This window comes from Saccostrea cucullata, unplaced genomic scaffold (genome assembly GCF_032062105.1).
Source record: "Saccostrea cucullata isolate Sc308-1 unplaced genomic scaffold, CSIRO_AGI_Scuc_v1 ctg2158, whole genome shotgun sequence".
Classification (NCBI taxonomy): Eukaryota; Metazoa; Mollusca; class Bivalvia; order Ostreida; family Ostreidae; genus Saccostrea; species Saccostrea cuccullata.
In genome coordinates, this window is record NW_026938387.1 from 62,501 (window position 1) to 81,645 (window position 19,145).

General features: G+C 35.8%; 2 protein-coding genes and 1 long non-coding RNA gene across 4 annotated transcripts in view; 2 read left to right on the forward strand and 1 right to left on the reverse strand.

Annotated features, from left to right (window-relative positions):
• Positions 1-1,021, reverse strand: part of LOC134250108 (uncharacterized) — a 6,718-nt gene extending 5,697 nt beyond the window's left edge. The window contains exon 1 of the long non-coding RNA XR_009988426.1: positions 696-1,021. This is a non-coding gene — a long non-coding RNA (uncharacterized LOC134250108). The remainder of the gene's footprint in view (positions 1-695) is intronic.
• Positions 1,022-11,569: 10,548 nt separating this feature from the next.
• LOC134250109 (uncharacterized) lies at positions 11,570-17,705 on the forward strand. 2 transcript variants are annotated; one of them, XM_062732458.1, is made up of 3 exons: positions 11,575-11,809; positions 12,258-12,501; positions 14,769-17,101. In XM_062732458.1, the coding sequence occupies exons 2-3, from the start codon at positions 12,261-12,263 to the stop codon at positions 15,722-15,724; spliced, it is 1,197 nt and encodes a 398-aa protein (XP_062588442.1). In that variant the 5' UTR covers positions 11,575-11,809; positions 12,258-12,260; the 3' UTR covers positions 15,725-17,101. The 2 variants fall into 2 exon arrangements, with proteins under 2 accessions (XP_062588443.1, XP_062588442.1); XM_062732459.1 differs by lacking the exon at positions 14,769-17,101 and adding an exon at positions 17,189-17,705 and having other exon boundaries at positions 11,570-12,501.
• Positions 12,966-14,774, forward strand: LOC134250110 (uncharacterized). The gene has a single exon (XM_062732460.1). The coding sequence runs from the start codon at positions 13,027-13,029 to the stop codon at positions 14,167-14,169; it is 1,143 nt and encodes a 380-aa protein (XP_062588444.1). The 5' UTR covers positions 12,966-13,026; the 3' UTR covers positions 14,170-14,774.
• Positions 17,706-19,145: the final 1,440 nt, after the last annotated feature.

Below are 19,145 nucleotides of genomic sequence, written 5' to 3' on the forward strand. Positions count from 1 at the left end.
CAGACAGCAGCACAAATCCCTGCCCATAATGCGAGCTCTTATGATAAGACCTTGGCAAAAGAAGATTGTGACTTGCACATTGCTCCACACAATTTTTCCGCAGTATACTTTGGACCCACAGTGCTTAGCTTCTTTAAAATGTTTAAGCTACATTCAAAAATTCATTTCTATTTAATTTGAATTAGCTATCCTTACTCATGTTCACATGGAGCTAATGGGAAGTAATTTAATGAGCAGTGAATTCGTTCGAATTAAACATTTGAAAAAACTCTCAGTGTGAACACTGAGCATGGATGCACCAAATGTCAAATGCGGCTTGACAAGCACAATCTAAATTAAAACTAAATAAGTATTGCCCTCACCCTTACAGTCACACTGTCAATAAATAATTAGTTGAATATATTCTGTAACATTAAGTGCAGTTTGAATTATAGAGTATGATATATTCTGTAACATTAAGTGCAGTTTGAATCATAGAGTATGATCACTATGATAGATAGTAGGACTGTTGAAATTACATCCTCAAATTTAAAAAAATAAAATATAAAGCTGTGGGGATTTACAAGGTAAACAGAGAGCGTCTGAACTGTAAAACAGATAATATATCGGTGTGTCTGTGTATTTCTAATAACATCAATGTATGTCACTGTCATGTAATCAGTAGTGTAAATTTTAAGTAATAAAAATATTCTAACCTTCATTCCAATGGTCCAGGCCAATCATACATTAAAATGTCGCCGTCAGCTCTTTCATCACTCGATACAATTATCACTGGGGAATCCGAAGCAGAGTCAAGAGTGATCATCCTTGTTAATGTGACAGTCAGAATTTCCTCGTAAACAATTCACACAAGATTCTTAGAATATATGAATAAGGATAATTCTGCTTAGAATAATGTTCCAGAGAAGTGACAAAGTACTCCGTAGCTGCAGATTAAATGAGTGTACATGTCCACAAACGGATTCTTTGTGAGAAAATGTTCAACTTCACAAATCATTCTATTTTCAGTTTGTAAACCATGGCAAACATGTGGCCGACGTCGACTCGAAGGGGCACACTAAAAACGGGATATACTTGAGACCTGATATTTACCTGACGTTTTGATTTTTAATTAAATGGTAATATTGAGTATTTTAAATTACTTATGTACAGACTTTATGACTTCGAAGCATATGCTATACAAAAATTCAATTGTTTGGAACATTTACAGACAAATTTGAATAAGGTCAAATCAGTGTTTAGTACATCGCGTCTTTAGTACCTTCCTATTTCCCACAATGCCGCGCGTTGTTTACAAACAAGCGCGAAAAAATCCTCTAAACTAGGTACTAATTATTGTTGTGTACATCATCACATTTTAAAATTATTTGAATAAAAAGAAAACAAAGAAACACCGAATAAAAACTATATCTTTTAGATGCATCAACTAAAAATGTGCACATGTATGCAGTAAAGGCTTGGCTGGCTATAGTAGACAACTTGTTCCTGAAAGGTTTCTCACGTACATGTACTTGTTTTATAAAAAAAACAATTAAATATAGCTGGAAGTTTATTTCTTTTTATATCAAATGACAAGATTTTATAAGTTCGAAATTATTTCAGTCAAACTTTTTCATAATATACCAATACTTTTAGCTATCAGAAAAAAGTATGTATGAGCTATTAACCCCTAATTATAGGGGCCAGCCCCTTTTCGTTAATCAAATATGAAAGCTCTCGTAATTACCCACAACTTTTGTTCTATATTTCTTACCAAATTATTCTCGGTTTAAAAGTTATTACACAAAAAGTAGCAAAAATTCAAAGAAAAAAATTACTAAAATTTGCCGTTTTATAGCTTCCAAACTTTAAGAAATCAGCTATATAATTTTATCGTTGTGCACATCTACAATGTATTGGCTACAAGTTCTCCAACTTTCGTGTAAATATCTTATGTCATTTTTGAGATTTTCAGTGGAAACGAGACATCAAAAATTTTCAATTAAAGGGCAATAACTCACAAATAAAGGCATGCATAAAAAAACTGAAAACAGGTTTAAATAGGTTTAAGTACAAGCTATCTATCCTGAAAGTTTCATAACGATCAGTCCAAAGGTCTTTGAGAAATCGCCTGTCAAAAGTCGAGCGGGAAAAAAAAAAGAATAATAAGAAACAATAGAATAACAGTAGGGTCTTCCGAAGGAAGAGGAAGACCCTAATAATAATCTTTACCAACAGAATCAGTAGAAGGTCTTCTGTTGGAAACGGAAGACCTTAACTAGAACTGTCCAAACGGGACAAAATACCCCCCGCTGGGTTTTTCAGAAGTAAGTTTTTCTATAATAAATATACATGTATGTATCAAACAGGAATTATGAAATTTTTATTCCAGTGACCTTGAACTTCCCCCAAAAGACCTCGGGTCAAGGTCATGACACACCCTTGGATCATGGGCAATCTTTCAGTGAAATGAGAACCCTACCAAGTTTATCCATAAGAAAGATATGGACCTGACTTGAATTATGAAATTTTTCTTCCAGTGACCTTGAACTTCCCCCAAAAGACCTTGGGTCAAGGTCATGACACACCCTTGGGTCATGGGCAATCTTTGTGTGAAATAAGAACCAACCATATCCATAAGAAAGATATGGACCGGACACGAATTATGATATTTTTCTTCCAGTGACCTTGAACTTCCCCAAATAACCTTGTTTCAAGGTCATGACACACCCTTGGGTCATGGGCAATCCCTGTGTGAAATAAAAACCTACCAAGTTTATCCATAAGAAAGATATGGACCGGACACGAATAATGAAACTTTTCTTTCAGCGACCTTGAACTTCTCTAAATGACCTTGGGTCAAGGTCATGACACATTCTTGGGTCATGGGCAATCTCTGTGTGAAATAAAAACCTACCAAGTTTATCCATAAGAAAGATATGGACCAGAAACGAATATTGAAACTTTTCTTTCAGCGACCTTGAACTTCTCCAAATGACCTTGGGTCAAGGTCATGACACACCCTTAGGTCATAAGCAATCTCTGGGTGAAATGAGAACCTACCAAGTTCATCTATAAAAGATATGTATCAAACATGATTTATGAAATTTTTCTTCCAGTGACCTTGAACTTCCCCGAATGACCTTGGGTCAAGGTCCTGACACACCCTTGGGTCATGGTCAATCTTTGTGTGAAATGAGAACCTACCAAGTTTATCCATAAAAAAAAGATATGGACCGGACACGAATTATGAAATTTTTCTTCCAGTGACCTTGAACTTCCCCAAATGACCTTGGGTCAAGGTCATGACACACCCTTAGGTCATGAGCAATCTTAGTGTGGAGTAGTAGATTCTAATGTCCCTCTGTAAGAAAGATATGGACCGGACACGATTGCACAGACAGACGGACGGACGGACATACAGACAGACGGACAGACAGACAGACGGACAAGGTGATTCCTATATACCCCCCCAAACTTCGTTTAAGCACTTTTAAATTTTTTTTTTATAAAATACTAGGTAATATGGGGGCGATTATCTTCGTTTTACCCAATAAATACCTTGGTGTGTTCCGGAGTCGCTTGGACTTTGCAAGGGTTTTGACTTTTTCACCCGTCTTGTAATCGTCGTCTGGAGATTTTTTGTAGTTGAAGTTCAGAGTTCTACACACTTCTAACAAAACTTCAGATTTTGAAGAGTCAATCCTGTTCGGTACTAGTTGTACATCCGACAATTTAAAGGGGGTTTGTGCTCGACTAGCATCCGTAAGTACTGAGTGTTTTGAAACATCGAAACAGGCGATTCTGTTAAACTCATTTCTTTTGGTTTGAACAACTGCATTAAAGTACCGAGAATTCGTCATACTCGTGCGAATGGTAGAAACGTTTTGGACAAAACCCGATACAGTTCTAGCTTCAACTTTTTTCGATGCTGACATCTTGAGTTCGTTCGCTGAATTGTGTTGGGAAAAGGTGGCAGAGGATAGGTTTTTTTGCAATCAAAACGTTTGACTGACGGTTTACTTAATATTGAGCTGCTTTAAAAATGTGCATTGAAAAATTTTAAATTCCCTCTACATGTAATAATAGTATGAAGTAGTCCCTAGAGAAAATTTGAAGCTTTTAGGAATAAAACATGTACAACTTACACAATGAGCCCTAAAGATGGCGCAGGGACAATCTCAAAATTTCATGTGAATCAAGCATATTTTCACTATTTCGCCTAAGCCGCATCTGCTTCCAGGCCCGTGCGCCTGACCTAAGCTACCACACAAATTGCAGAATAACATTTGTACATACCAATGAACAGCAAGAGATAATGGCTCAACCACCTCGTTTTCAAGCTACAATTCATCCTGTGAACCCACCCCGCTTTTCTGGTGAAATACTGGTAGAGCGAGTTTTGAGCTTAGTTTCGTATTTCTAGTCCATATCCCATATACAGTAGTAGTGACACTAAAGTGTCATATTTCAATACAATATACAAGGCCACCAAGTCCCTCCAAATGCACCCATAAAATATTCTAGCTATAAAATTACCTATAATATGCATTCAAACCTCAGGTTTCTCTTTTTTTTCTATTTTTTGACGGTACTTTATTCGAAACTATCCTCTGCCACCAAAAAGGGACACTATTTACCCGCCAATTCCATATATGTTAAGCCGGACTTAAAAATGTCGGATTCTATTATGTTATTTTACACCAATATTAATTAATCCAACCATTGCGTTAAAGAAATAGAAATGAATAGTTCGATTTTGTAACAATTTGTGTAGTCGTAAAATGCCTTTCAAATTTTACGAGATAGAGTAAAGGAAGAAAGTAGAACCAATAGACTCGAAACACACTTCATTTTACTAAACGAGGGATCTATGGGCGTTGTAATTTTCCATGACGTCAGATATGTAATAAACAGCTGTTTAAAAGAGATATGTATTGCTTTAGATGTTTGGCATTGAATACTTATTAGGGACAACTCAAACTTTTAACTGACAGAAATGGAATTTTACTTTTAATTATTTTTTGGATGGCTTTTCTGAAGATAGACGTTTTTAAAAAATAGGTTTTATAGCTGTGACCGTTGCGGCGAGCGCACAAGGAACTATACTCATCTTTCATCGTTGTTATATGCAACCCGTGGACTTGCCCCAACCTAAAACTTTGGCTTTTTCTCGAAAACTTTTACGGTTACCCCCGCAAAGAACCCGAAGTTACAAATATTTATTTCAAATTTTCCTATCATAGGCTTATACTCATAAAAACTATCACTGAGCAATAATTTGGAAAATGAAAACTTATAATCAATTTCATTTGCCGGTGGCGTGTCTACGATCAAATTGCGTTTCGATCATTCCATTCGGAACTCAATTCCTTTACATGATCATGATGATTGAATTACTACGCCGATACACAAACTCTGAAATAATGCGTTTACGCAAATTACGATATGATTGCGTGGCGGGCTGATTGGCGCAGCGCACCAAATGTATTGTGAGACCAATTCACACTTTACAAAAGTTATGTCCCTTGACCGCCATATTTGGAGAAAATCCATAAATTTCTCACAGTAGCCTTTGTAGTTGTAGAGGGTTGTAACTTCGTCATTTGTTCAAAGTTAATGCTCCTTTCTGTCCAAATAAAAATATAAGATGTATTCACAGTTGAAAAATCACCCTATCTCCTCCTTTCCAATTGTCTCCATTAACATTACATGTAGGATCTTTGTAGTTTAGAGGGTTGTAACTTCGTCATTTGATCAAAGTTAATGCTCCTTTCTGTCCAAATAAAAATATAAGATGTATTCACAGTTGAAAAATCACCCTATCTCCTCCTTTCCAATTGTCTCCATTAACATTACATGTAGGATCTTTGTAGTTTAGAGGGTTGTAACTTCGTCATTTGATCAAAGTTAATGCTCCTTTCTGTCCAAATAAAAATATAAGATGTATTCACAGTTGAAAAATCACCCTATCTCCTCCTTTCCAATTGTCTCCATTAACATTACATGTAGGATCTTTGTAGTTTAGAGGGTTGTAACTTCGTCATTTGATCAAAGTTAATGCTCCTTTCTGTCCAAATAAAAATATAAGATGTATTCACAGTTGAAAAATCACCCTATCTCCTCCTTTCCAATTGTCTCCATTAACATTACATGTAGGATCTTTGTAGTTTAGAGGGTTGTAACTTCGTCATTTGATCAAAGTTAATGCTCCTTTCTGTCCAAATAAAAATATAAGATGTATTCACAGTTGAAAAATCTCCTCCTTTACAATTGTCTCCATTAACATTACATGTAGGATATGTAAATGTACATTTGACCTTTAAATATAACAGCTGCTATGATTACTAATTTTGAAATAAACATGAATCAATGTCCATCTTCCGGCCTTTTTTGTATATGTATCAATATTCAAGAAGCACATGTAAAATCAGAGCATTATGATATATTATTTGTCTCCAGCTACCCTGGTGTGTTTGAATTGTATTTTCATATAAGGCACAGGCATCTCAGTTGAACGTCCACCTGTTTCAACATGATGTAATAAAAGGGAATAGATAAGAAATTTACTAAATATGACTGTTAAGTGGTCTTTTTACCAGAAAACAGCAAACAACATGCAGGACAGCTTGCTATGTGTAATAAAAATATGATACAAATCATCCAATTCTCCGAAGAAGAGGCCCATGAGCCACATCGCTGAGCAAAATTGCCAACTATTTTGACTTAAAATACTTTAAATAATTAAAAGTAGTGAAATTCAGTATTTAACATAGTTAAGTACCATAATTTTCTTATGTAAGATTAAATATTTTTACAGCAACAAAATAAATTGAATCACTGGTATGTTAATTTCTACACTTTATTGCACGCATTTGAAGAGTAATGCTTATTTAAAGATAAAATTGTTCATGCATTTGCTAAAATGTATATTTTCAAATTTAGCACTGTGCCGACGTTATCGCCTGTAGTCATAATTTGAAAATGTTAAATCTACACAATAAGAGGACGCCAATATTCGAGTTCATTGATTTTCATATCAGAGGTCATGCAATACATATCCAGTTTTATATATATAAACCAGGTTATCTTCATTGTGTTGCAAATTTTCATAACCAACTGTAACAATATAATTCTGCACAGTTTTAGCGACAGAGTCATTGTTTGCAAGATATTTTTCCACACTGTTTTGCAAATTCATTTCAGCAGAGTTTTGACACAAAGTTGTTTCACAAAGATCATTGAGCAAGTTAATTTCAGGTTCATTGAGCAAATTCATTTCACAAGTTTTTTGGTTTTCCTGTTTTTTTTTATTGTAACATGAGGGCAGGCTCAGGGTCAACATTGGTTTTATTGTTTTTCACGAGGTCAGTCTCCTCAGTCATTTTCATGTCAGAAATTGTTTTACTGTTTTTTACGAGGCCAGTCTCCTCAGTCATGTCAGTCTGTAAATCTTTCCTGTTTCATCCTCCAATACTTCCACCGTGACATCTACAAAAAAACCCTTTTATATAAAGATCATAAAATTCAGGCAGTTTTTAGAGGGTTTGGACTGTAAAATAAAATGTATATTTTTCATCATCCTGCTAAAGACTTTTAATGGCACTACTAGTAAATGTACTTACAATGAGAAAATAAACTTAAAAAGATAAAACAAGCAAGTGAAGCAAAGAATTAAGTATAATTATGTCGTACCATGTTCTTCATTAGTAAAAAATGGTTTTGTATAAGAATATCAAAGATTAAGGGTTGGGGATCTTAATATTTTTTTTAGATATTAAGCAATATCTAGTTTGGGGATGGGGGTGCAATATATTGCATATAACACAATCTATGTATCTGAAGTTCCCACTATACGTCGATATTACATTCGCAGCATAGTTAAGGTTACGAATGAAAATATCGGCAATTTTTTTAAAATAGAAAATTCATAATTTATTAGGATGGGCGATTCTTTTTAGGACTTCACTGATATAAAAAAAGTAATGTGGTTTAAATCTACATGTTGGGGACATTTAGATTTTTTTTTTTTGATTTAAATCTTTCACGTGATGTCGACGTCACATGATTTTAGCAATTTTACTTGTAGTAAAGAGGTCATTTATAAATTTCAATATTGCAAAGGCATAACAAAGTTAAAAATCTTAGTTTAATTTATAATCCTTTTAAACACTACATGTAGTTAAAAGTGTTGCAATCCTATAAAGATTTCCTTTTTTAATTGCTAAAATTTAATCTGTTGGACGGCATGTTGAATATATTGCGAGTCAACTACTTTTAATATAGCTATTATTCATATATATGCAAGATTTCATGAGGTTCACAGCACTTTTCAAGTATTTTAACGCTTATTGATTTTATGTGCAAAACCTTGACAAAATACATTGAGAGATTGCCCATGCAATAAATCGATTTATTAGGGTCCTTCCATAACTTTTTTCAATGAATATGCATACAAACACGACAGTTTCACTTGTCTGGAGAATGTATAGACAGTTTATCAATACAAGAGGCCCACGGGCCTTATAGGACTAAGGTCACCTGAGTATTGTGTAACAACTTTCAAACAATTAAATCTGGTTCGTGTTTTAAACCAGAGGCCATGAAATTCACAATTTTGAAAGAGACACCATTGCTAATCATAATTAAAAATACTCTACTTACTCAATACCCAGAGGTAGATCAGAGTTACAAAGAGAAAATGTTCTTCCACTTTATAACCAGTTGTGCACCTCACCCAAAAAGAACCACTGACCTTGGGGCCACATATTTCAAAATTTTGCAAATTTTATCATAAAATGGTTGATTAATACCAAAGAGCAGGTTTCAAAGCATTAATTTATTTTCAGATAATGTACCCCCCCCCCCCCCTCGGGGCATAAAAAAAACCATTTTGCTAGATGCACCTTTCTTCATCATAAATATATATACTTGGATCATTGCCATAAAATTCACAATTATGGAAAAGGCACTCTCGCTTTTCATAACTATATGCTTAGTTAGTTTATTTAATACTCAGAAGCAGAGAAGAAGATTTTCAAAGAATAAATGCATTTTCACTATATAATCTATAGAGCCCTGCCCTAACACCAGAACCCCTGACCCTTGGGCCATAAAATTCACAAATCTGGAAGAGGCACTCTTGCTCATCATAACTATGTACTTAGTTAGTTTATTTAATACCCAGAAGCAGAGAAGAAGATTTTCAAAGAATAAATGCATTTTCACTATATAATCTATAGAGCCCCGCCCTAACACCAGAACCCCTGACCCTGGGGACATAAAATTCACAAATCTGGAAGAGGCACTCTTGCTCATCATAACTATGTACTTAGTTAGTTTATTTAATACCCAGAAGCAGAGAAGAAGATTTTCAAAGAAATAATGCATTTTCACTATATAATCTATAGAGCCCTGCCCTAACACCAGAACCCCTGACCCTGGGGCCATAAAATTCACAAATCTTGAAGAGGCACTCTTGCTCATCATAACTATGTACTTAGTTAGTTTATTTAATACCCAGGAGCAGAGAAGAAGATTTTCAAAGAAATAATGCATTTTCACTATATAATCTATATAGCCCCGCCCTAGCACTAGAACCCCTGACCCTGGGGCCATGAATTTCACAATTTTGGTAGAGGACTCAATGCTTATTACATTCATGCTAACAGTTTGCCTGCTTGATGTCCAGGAGTAAAGAAGAAGATTTTTAAAGATTGCAATAATTTTAGTGGTTTTGGCCCCACCCCTCAGGCCCCAGGGGGGCGGGGACCATGAAATTCGCAATTTTTGTTCCCCTTCACCCATAAATTGTGTATACCAAATTTGGTTGATATTGGTTCAGTGGTTTCAGAGAAGAAGCTGAAAATGTTCAAATGTTAACACACTACGCACGACATACGACGCACGACGACGGACGAAAACGGATAGCAATAGGTCACCTGAGTTACTTTATTGCCCAGAAGCAGAATGTTCCGTGGTTTTGCAGTCATATTTTGAGGTCAATGACCACTGTTTTCTTGTAAAACACAAGTACATATCAACTTATGACGGCATAAGAATGAGGTGGAAAGATTCTTGTGATGAACTTAAAACAAGCTCTATCAAGCATACCAGCAGTTCCGTTTCTTCAGGATTGACTAAATTGCCGCAAGGGTGGGCTCTTAAGAAAGACCGTAAAAACACCAGATTCACTGATGACACAAAGACATTTCTAAGATCCATTTTCGATGAAGGAGAGAAAAGTGGCAATAAAGCTAACCCTGCTAGAGTGGCAAGAAACATGAGAGTTTCATGTAACAATGATGGAAGTAAAAGGTTTAAAGCTAGTGAGGTGTTGCAGCCTAGTCACATTGCCGCATATTTTTCCCGATTAGCTGCACAGGCACGGAATCCTGAACTAAGGGAGGATGAATTGGACAGTGCTATTGCACTTATCAATAAAGCTGAGGCATTGGAAGAACTTGATCTTGCATTGTGAAATAAAAATTGATATATTTATTTCAGTTGCCTGTCTTTCAAATGACTACGCAACCTATCACTTTTACTTTTTGATAGACATATCATTTCCACGATTTCAATTTTTTTTTGATATCACAATCTATTTTTTGACAACATCAATTTTATGTATTTGTGTTAGAATATATAGAAGTAAATTGTGCATTGTGCATTTTCTGAACTTGATAAAGTACCGGTTATTAGAATTCTCTTTGATAAAAATGATTACAGTAAAGATGTGCTAATTGTTATTAGTTAGTAGACCAGTTTACTGAATGAATGTTATTTTGTTATGATTTTTTTTACTTACCTGAAAAAGTTGACAAGCCAAAAAAAAAAAATTAAAAAAAGGTGTAAAGTTGCCAAAAGTCGAATATCCTATTTTGTGTGTGTGTGGGGGGGGGGGTACATCACTAAATTGGGGGGGGGGGGGGGTAACCCCCCCCCCCCCCCTGTTGCTTCGCCCCTGAGTGACTTTATCAAATAATGCTTATTTGATAAGAAAACATGATTTGTTGAACAGGTTGCAGGTCTGATTTATTGGCTACACAAAGGTCAAGGGAAAGTCTCGAAATATGTCAATTTCCGAAAGTCCAACTTTGGCACCCTACATTGAGCTCCCTATACTCATTAAATCAAAATTATTGGTGGTCTTAAAGCAAGCAACAATTTTTAGATTATAATTGCAAATTTTAACAATATTAACTGTGTTTTGATTTTTACATCAAATGACCGGCCAAATTTGGCCTTTACTATACCTTGTCCTTTCACCCCCCCCCCCTTTTCCTCATAAAACTATTATCAGAACTGATGAAAAACAAATACTGACTACTTGAATTATCTTTTTTTTTCTCTAATAGTTGCAAAATATGTGTTTAACTGCTACAATTTGAAAAATTAATAGAAAAAAAACAATGTAAAAAAAATCTTGAAACGTGAAAATGGGTGATTGGGGTTGATTTTGTGGAAAATCTATAGAAAGCTACAAACGTTTATTTTTCGTATGTTATAGTTAAAAGGTAGTATAACAATAAAAAGTTAACAGAAATCATTTATCATCATATGAGTTAAGTCATGTTATCATGTTATTGAGATGGATAAAGCTAGTCTAAGAAAGATAACTCCTATCACCTTAGCCTCGGCTTCGGTAAAAGCCGTTAGTTTCCGTAACAAAGGTTGTCACAAAGCATGCGCAAGCATTCAACCTTTTCCAAAATTCCGGTTACAGACGAAGCAAGCAACCAACCCTTTACCTACATAATCCAGCGTCTATATCCTTTTTTCCTAAACATCAGTGTAATTTATTGGTAAAATATTTCTGATTTCAATTGCGGTGAGTATTTACTTCCATTTATTTGCAATATTTTTTGCACATTAGTGCCATACATTGGTGTAAAGTTCGTTTACATCATCTTGACATGTGATTTTATGTGAATCACTCAATCAATCTATCCCACATTTACGGGTACAAATAATGGCCCGTATCTAATATTAAAAAATACATAAATTTTTGTTGTTGCTTGCATGCAAATTATTTCCGATTTATTAAAACGCCTACAGGCAGCGAGTCCACTTAGCTCGCCTGGCGCCATTGTGGGCATGTTTACTTTGTGTATATAACCCCTGCGTTAAACATAAATACCATTTACTTCTACTTAAATTGACTTTATTTAAATCATATACCTATCTTTTTATAAATAAATAAATTGATATATATATATAATATATTGATTTAGCATGTCGGTATAGATTATTGTTAAACTTGCATTTCTTACCCCAAGGACATGCTGCGCGCAAAATCGAAGAGGAAAACCACATCACCTTATGCACGACCAGGTACCAGGTCCACCAGGACATACCGATCACAGGACCCTCCCCCTACAACCTCATCAACGGGACATGCCTCCTCTACAGAATCCAGCCACGCTGCGACTGCCGATCTTGGCTCCATTGCCCCACCATCAACAGCTACGGCAGGCAGCTCAACTGCTCCTCCTACAGATGCATCAGCATCCAGTACTTCAGGTACTGTTTTCAGTGTTGCTTCATGCATACCAGTTTCTTCATACAGTAGCCCTACCCCTCTCATTAGTGTCTCTGATGAGTTGGGGCTTCATGTCCCCCAGTCAATAAAGGAAAAAATTTGGGGGAAAGAATATATAGAGTTAGCTAAAGTCTTAGAGTCTGAGTCAGATTCGGAAAAGGCCCAAAAGTTCTCAATAGTTGGGGGGCAATTGGTTATGCAACCAAAGTCTGGTACTAAAAAAATTACATCTATTGAGTCCTGGACTGATGCGTTCTTAGTGTTTTCTAGTATTTATTTGACTAGACACCCAGTAGACATGCATGGCATTTTAAAGTACATGCAGACTATTCGTCTAGGAGCTAGTCGAAACCCATCTGCTTCATGGTTGGAATATGACAAACAGTTCAGGCTTAAAATGTCAAAGCACACTAGTATATCTTGGGGGTCGGTCGATGCAGAATTGTGGTTACTGTACATGGCAAATCAGATACTCCCGCAACCAACTCAGTCAACACTCAAATGTTATGATTATAATTATAAAGGTTCGTGCGGAAAAAATCCCTGCTCATATATGCACTTGTGCATGTACTGTCACAAAAATCATCCAATCATACACTGCTGGTCAAATCCAACAAAAACTCCATCTAACACCAGACCAAATATTCCCCAATCAGCCCAGTATAATTTTCGGCCCCATTCCTTCCCCCAATCTACAATGCGACCCAGACATTTCTCCCAAACACCCAGACAAAGATATATGGGACCTAGGTTTAACCCCAATTAAGGTGGGCCCCCTTCAAAAGTATCTGTCTCAATACCCTGATCAAGAAGCTGCTCAGTATTTATCAAATGGTTTTCAAAATGGTTTTCGCTTGTTTTATACAGGATTAAGGCTTCCAATGCAACCAAGAAATATGTCCTCAGCTAAGAATCAACTATCCGAACTCCAAAGCATAATTGACAAAGAAATTCATCTTGGTAGGATGGCCGGGCCCTTTGATACCCCTCCAATATCTAATCTAAGATGTAACCCCGTAGGTGTACTTCCCAAAAAAGATGGTAGTTGGAGATTAATAACAAATTTATCTGGCCCCATTGGTAATAGTGTCAATGACTTCATTGACCCATCTTTGTGTTCAGTGTCTTATGATTCTTTTGACCATGCCATCTCCATGATTCAGAAATTGGGTAAGGGGGCCCTACTTTGTAAGATGGATTTGTCAAGTGCTTTTAGGTTAATACCAATCCATCCATCAGACTTCTGTTTATTAGGTATACGCATTGATGATAAATACTATATAGACAAGTGTATGCCTTTTGGTTGCTCAATAGCGTGCTCAACCTTTGAAAAATTTTCATCCTTCCTTCATTGGTTAGTTTCAAATAGAGCTCATAGTTCAAATATTATACATTATTTAGATGATTTCTTGTTCGCGGGAAAGGCGGATACCCCTAATTGTTCACAGTTATCAGAAATATTTCAATCTACCTGTGAGGAACTAGGTGTCCCAATTAACGCTAAGAAAACAGAGGGGCCGACAACTATGCTCTCATTTCTTGGTCTGGGTATTGATACTATAAAACAAACTATTTTTATTCCAGCAGATAAATGTGTTGAACTTGGGTCCAAACTTACCACCCTGATCTATTCTAAAAAGTCTCATTAAAAGAAATGCAGTCTTTGTGCGGGTCCTTAAATTTCTTTGCTAAAGCTATACCAGGAAGTAGAGCCTTTAATCGTAGGTTTTATAACGCAACGATAGGCATTAGAAAGTCCCATTTCCTTATTAGAGTTACTTCTCAGTTGAAAGAAGATGCAAAGGTCTGGTTGGAATTTCTTGCAAGCTATAATGGCCAAACACCATTCCCATCCCTAGACTGGTCTACTAATGAGACCCTCAACCTCTTCACCGACAGTTGTGGTTCCTGCGGTGGAGGGGCCTTTTTCAATAATCACTGGGCAGTTATTACATGGCCTACGGCATGGTGTCCTGAAATACGTCGCGATATCACATTCCTAGAGTTAGTGCCCATATTGACTGCTATTTGGATTTGGTCAGATCAATTTATCTCTCGTAAATTACTCATTAATACCGACAATATGGCATTGGTTCACATCATCAATTCACAATCAAGCAAATCTCAAAGAGTCATGTACCTTTTAAGACCTCTAGTTCTGTTGTGTATCAAAAATAACATTCAGATAAAATGTGTCCATATCCCAGGTTATAAGAACTCTATAGCTGATTCAATTTCTCGTTTTCAGTGGTCAAGATTCAGAACCCTAGCCCCCAATGCAGACAAGTTTTCGGCACAAATCCCTCCTACATTATTGAATCTCTTAAGCCTGAGGTAGAGGACATTCTTTCAGCAGCAGTGTCACAAAATACCGCCACTACATACCAAAGGGGCTTGGATTCTTTTGCCTGGTTCAGGAAAAAATATAATCTCCCCTTGCTATGGCCCCCACCAGTTCACCAATTTGTTAATTATATAGCTTATCTTTCAGCAGTTTCAGTATCATATTCGACTGCTAGGTGTTACTTGAGTGGCATTAGTTATCAACTTCAAATACAAGGGAAGGACGATAATACAAAAGCGTTTATAGTGAAGAAAATGCTTGAGGGCTTACATAGATTAAAACCATCTAAAGACGTTCGGGCACCAATTACATTACCCATGCTAAATCAAATTATTTCTGCACTTCCAACGCTTTGCTCAAATGATTACGAGGCTACACTATTTGCTTCAGCATTTAAATTGGCTTTTTTTGGCTTACTCAGAGTTAGCGAATTTACAGTTTCTAGCAGTAAGGCAACTACCCTATCGTTTTGCGATGTCAGAGTATCCGACACAGAAATTCAGTTCTTCTTAAAGGGTTCCAAAACTGACCAACTTTGTAAAGGTGCAACAGTACAAATAGCATTCAATAGCGAAACATCTGCTTTATTTTTTCACATGCAACAATATCTAGCTATAAGGCCCCATGGTGAAGGTCCATTCTTCTGTCATCTCAATGGTAAACCACTCACTTCATATCAGTTTACCGCAATTTTAACTAGATCAATCAAGTTCATTGGTCTTGACACTTCAGTATTTAAATCACATTCATTTAGAATAGGCGGGGCTACTCATTTGTACCAAAAGGGGGTTCCTGAAGAAGAAATTAAGTTAAAAGGCAGATGGAAATCAAATGCTATGTACTCTTACATTCGAATATAGATATTATTTTTTAATGCACCTGTCAACGTTCAAGTACTTTGTGCTAACAAGTATACTAAGTTTGCAGGTGCACTTAAAGTATGGATAATTGGATCATCACTAATTCATTATGCCCATCGTCACGCATTTATCAACTATTCGGACCAGCATTTGCACCTACAGACCCACAACATATCAATAAGTTGGTTTGGCAAGAGAGGCATGATTTGGGAGGACGTCGAACCCAAGATATATGAACTTATTGGTCAGTTTGGACATCCTGATGTTTTAATGATACATTGTGGGGGGAACAGTATCGGGACTATGTCATTACGCCATCTGCAAAAGTTCATGAAACTAACAATTGTCAATATTCTAAACAAGCTACCTCATTGTAAAATAATTTGGTCTCAAATCCTCCCCAGAAATTATTATAGGCATATGTTTTCACAACAAGCTGCCGAAAAAGCACGGATTAGAATAAACAGTTCACTGTCAAATTTCATTTTGCAAAGAAACGGAGGTTATATTTACTACCCAGATTTAAAGCAATGCACACCAAATTTGTTTCCGGACGGTACTCATTTGTCTGATATAGCCCAAACCTTATTTTTGAATGGTATTCAAGGTGGCCTGTACAGTATTATTTGTAAACAAGTTCAGGTCTACCCCCCTTCTTTATAATTGTCATGCAAGTTAAATAATGCAGTTTTTGTCATGGTATGGGCAAAATTTGCCCGCTTGTGGCGGATGTCTACATGCATCCTTTGCTACTGCTGCAGTTGCATGTCGACATATGGCCGAATTTTGCTTGAAGCACGCTGCAGGTTCTGTTATCTTCCAGGATCTGCGGCCAATAATTGTGCTTCCGTCATTGTGCCATTGCTATTGATTCTACGTCATATACTATTGATAAAGTCGACGTAGACCATTGTTTGTGAACTCATTGTTTATCATTGATCTATTGAACTATTGAACAGTTATTGATCATTACATATATTATTGATCTACCCATCTATTGAACAGTTATTGATCATTACATGTATTATTGATCTTTGCAACTATTGAACTATTGAACAGTTATTGACCATTGTATATATATTCATTGTCTGATTATGCATATCTCATTTTATCTAAAAGTAAAGCCATGACAAAAAACTGCCAAACCATAGTTGCTTTATTCTATCGAAATAATCCGACTTAACTCATTATGAGTTAAGTCATGTTATTGAGATGGATAAAGCTAGTCCAAGAAAGATAACTCCTATCACCTTAGCCTCGGCTTCGGTAAATGTCGTTAGTTTCCGTAACACAGGTTGTCACAAAGCATGCGCAAGCATTCAACCTTTTCCAAAATTCCGGTTACAGACGAAGCAAGCAATCCCTCCCACCCACCCCTTAATTACAGTAATTGCAGTTTCTGAGTAATACTTGCATAATTTTGTATGGTTTGTTGCTGCTGTTTTGTGTTTTTGTTTTTTACAGCGAAGACTCTTCGATCCTCTACACCGTTAGGAGATGGAAGCTCCACGTTATGGCTTTACTTGTTGTGCTGTTCGACTTTGCTGAACTCTCCTCGTATCATCGTTTGGCTGTGGCCGAATTTTGCTTGAAGCACGCCGCAGGTTCTGTTATCTTCCAGGATCTGCGGCCAATAATTGTGCTTCCGTCATTGTGCCATTGCTATTGATTCTACGTCATATACTATTGATAAAGTCGACGTAGACCATTGTTTGTGAACTCATTGTTTATCATTGATCTATTGAACTATTGAACAGTTATTGATCATTACATATATTATTGATCTACCCATCTATTGAACTATATTGAACAGTTATTGATCATTACATGTATTATTGATCTTTGCAACTATTGAACTATTGAACAGTTATTGACCATTGTATATATATTCATTGTCTGATTATGCATATCTCATTTTATCTAAAAGTAAAGCCATGGCAAAAAACTGCCAAACCATAGTTGCTTTATTCTATCGAAATAATTGAAACTTGTGAGATTTTCAGCTTTTTAGAACATGAAAAAAGTTACTTTTTTTGGTTGCAATGGTAACAGTTTCACGAATTGGTATCTATACTTATAAATTAACAAATTTTGCAAATAAACTCTGAAACGGCTGCACAAGAGTTTTTACTTTAGCCTGTAGGAACACACTAGGTATAAGATGATGTCCGTAAACTATATTCAGATTTCACTAGCATAGTATTTATCGTAAATTTAATTAAAAGTCTACTTTCACTTTCGATTAACAGCCTCGAAATAGCACTGAAGAGAGTAAAGTGGTGGCGGATCTAAGTAACTGGCATTTTAAAATAAAACTGACTACAAGCATGCGCTTATTTATTTCATAAAACGTCATTAATGAATTATTCAATCAAAACTTGATTTAAATGATATAATAGAAATAAGCTCTGATCATTGATTAAAAAACAAAATGTGCAAATCCTTTCCGTTTATGTCCGATCTCGCTATTTGTTGAAAGTTCTAGAAAGTCAGGTGGCATCGAACCCGATGTCTAAAAGAAAATCGAGGCGATTGTTTATCATGAATGGACATAGAAATAAATGTAAAGAAATTAGTAACACAATGAGTTTGTGAATATATCTTAGTAAGTTGTGCGAAAGTTTTATTAAAAAATGTTGTTGAATGGCCATGTATATTTGTTTAGACGTATAAAATGGTACAATTTTGACTTTTTAATATTTTAATGTGTTCTTAGATGAGTATTCTACATACAGTATTTAAAAAAATATATTCATGCCTTTTAGGCCCGTATCAGTATGTACATTAGGGATGAAAACGAAGTTTTTTTTCAATATTTTAAATGCTGACAAATATACGAAAATTATAAATAATTGTGTACATTCATTCTCTTACCTTTGACGTAAATGGAATTAAAGAGATCATCTAAAGTATAATAAGCAATAATATAACTCAAACAATATTAAAATTAAGTTTCTTACATATATTAAAGAGAAAAAGCCAATAAGCACCTGTAGAACATAGTGTATAAAATAGTACAACCAAGTGCGGGTCCAGATTTTTTTTCCAAATGGGGGGGGGGGGGGGGGGAAGGGGTTCCATCCCAGTCAAAAAAATTCATTCCAGAAATTTCTTGACAAGCCAAAAAAAAAAAAATAGAAGGCAACCTATTACATTTTCGAGGAAGGGTTTTGTTTCTGGAAGGGGTGTTCAAGGTCACTTTTACTTGGTTTAGTACATGTATATACATAAAATAACTGCAAATTCCGGGGGGGGGGGGGGTTCCGGAGGACACACTCTAGATCCTTGCGTGTACAACAGAATAAAGTTGCTTTAAAACATGTAAGAAGAAGAGGTCTTTAATAAAAATGATATTTGATATTTGTAGAGGTAAAAGAAAAACAACAAAAGGGAGTATATTTCTATTAATCATTTATTTCTT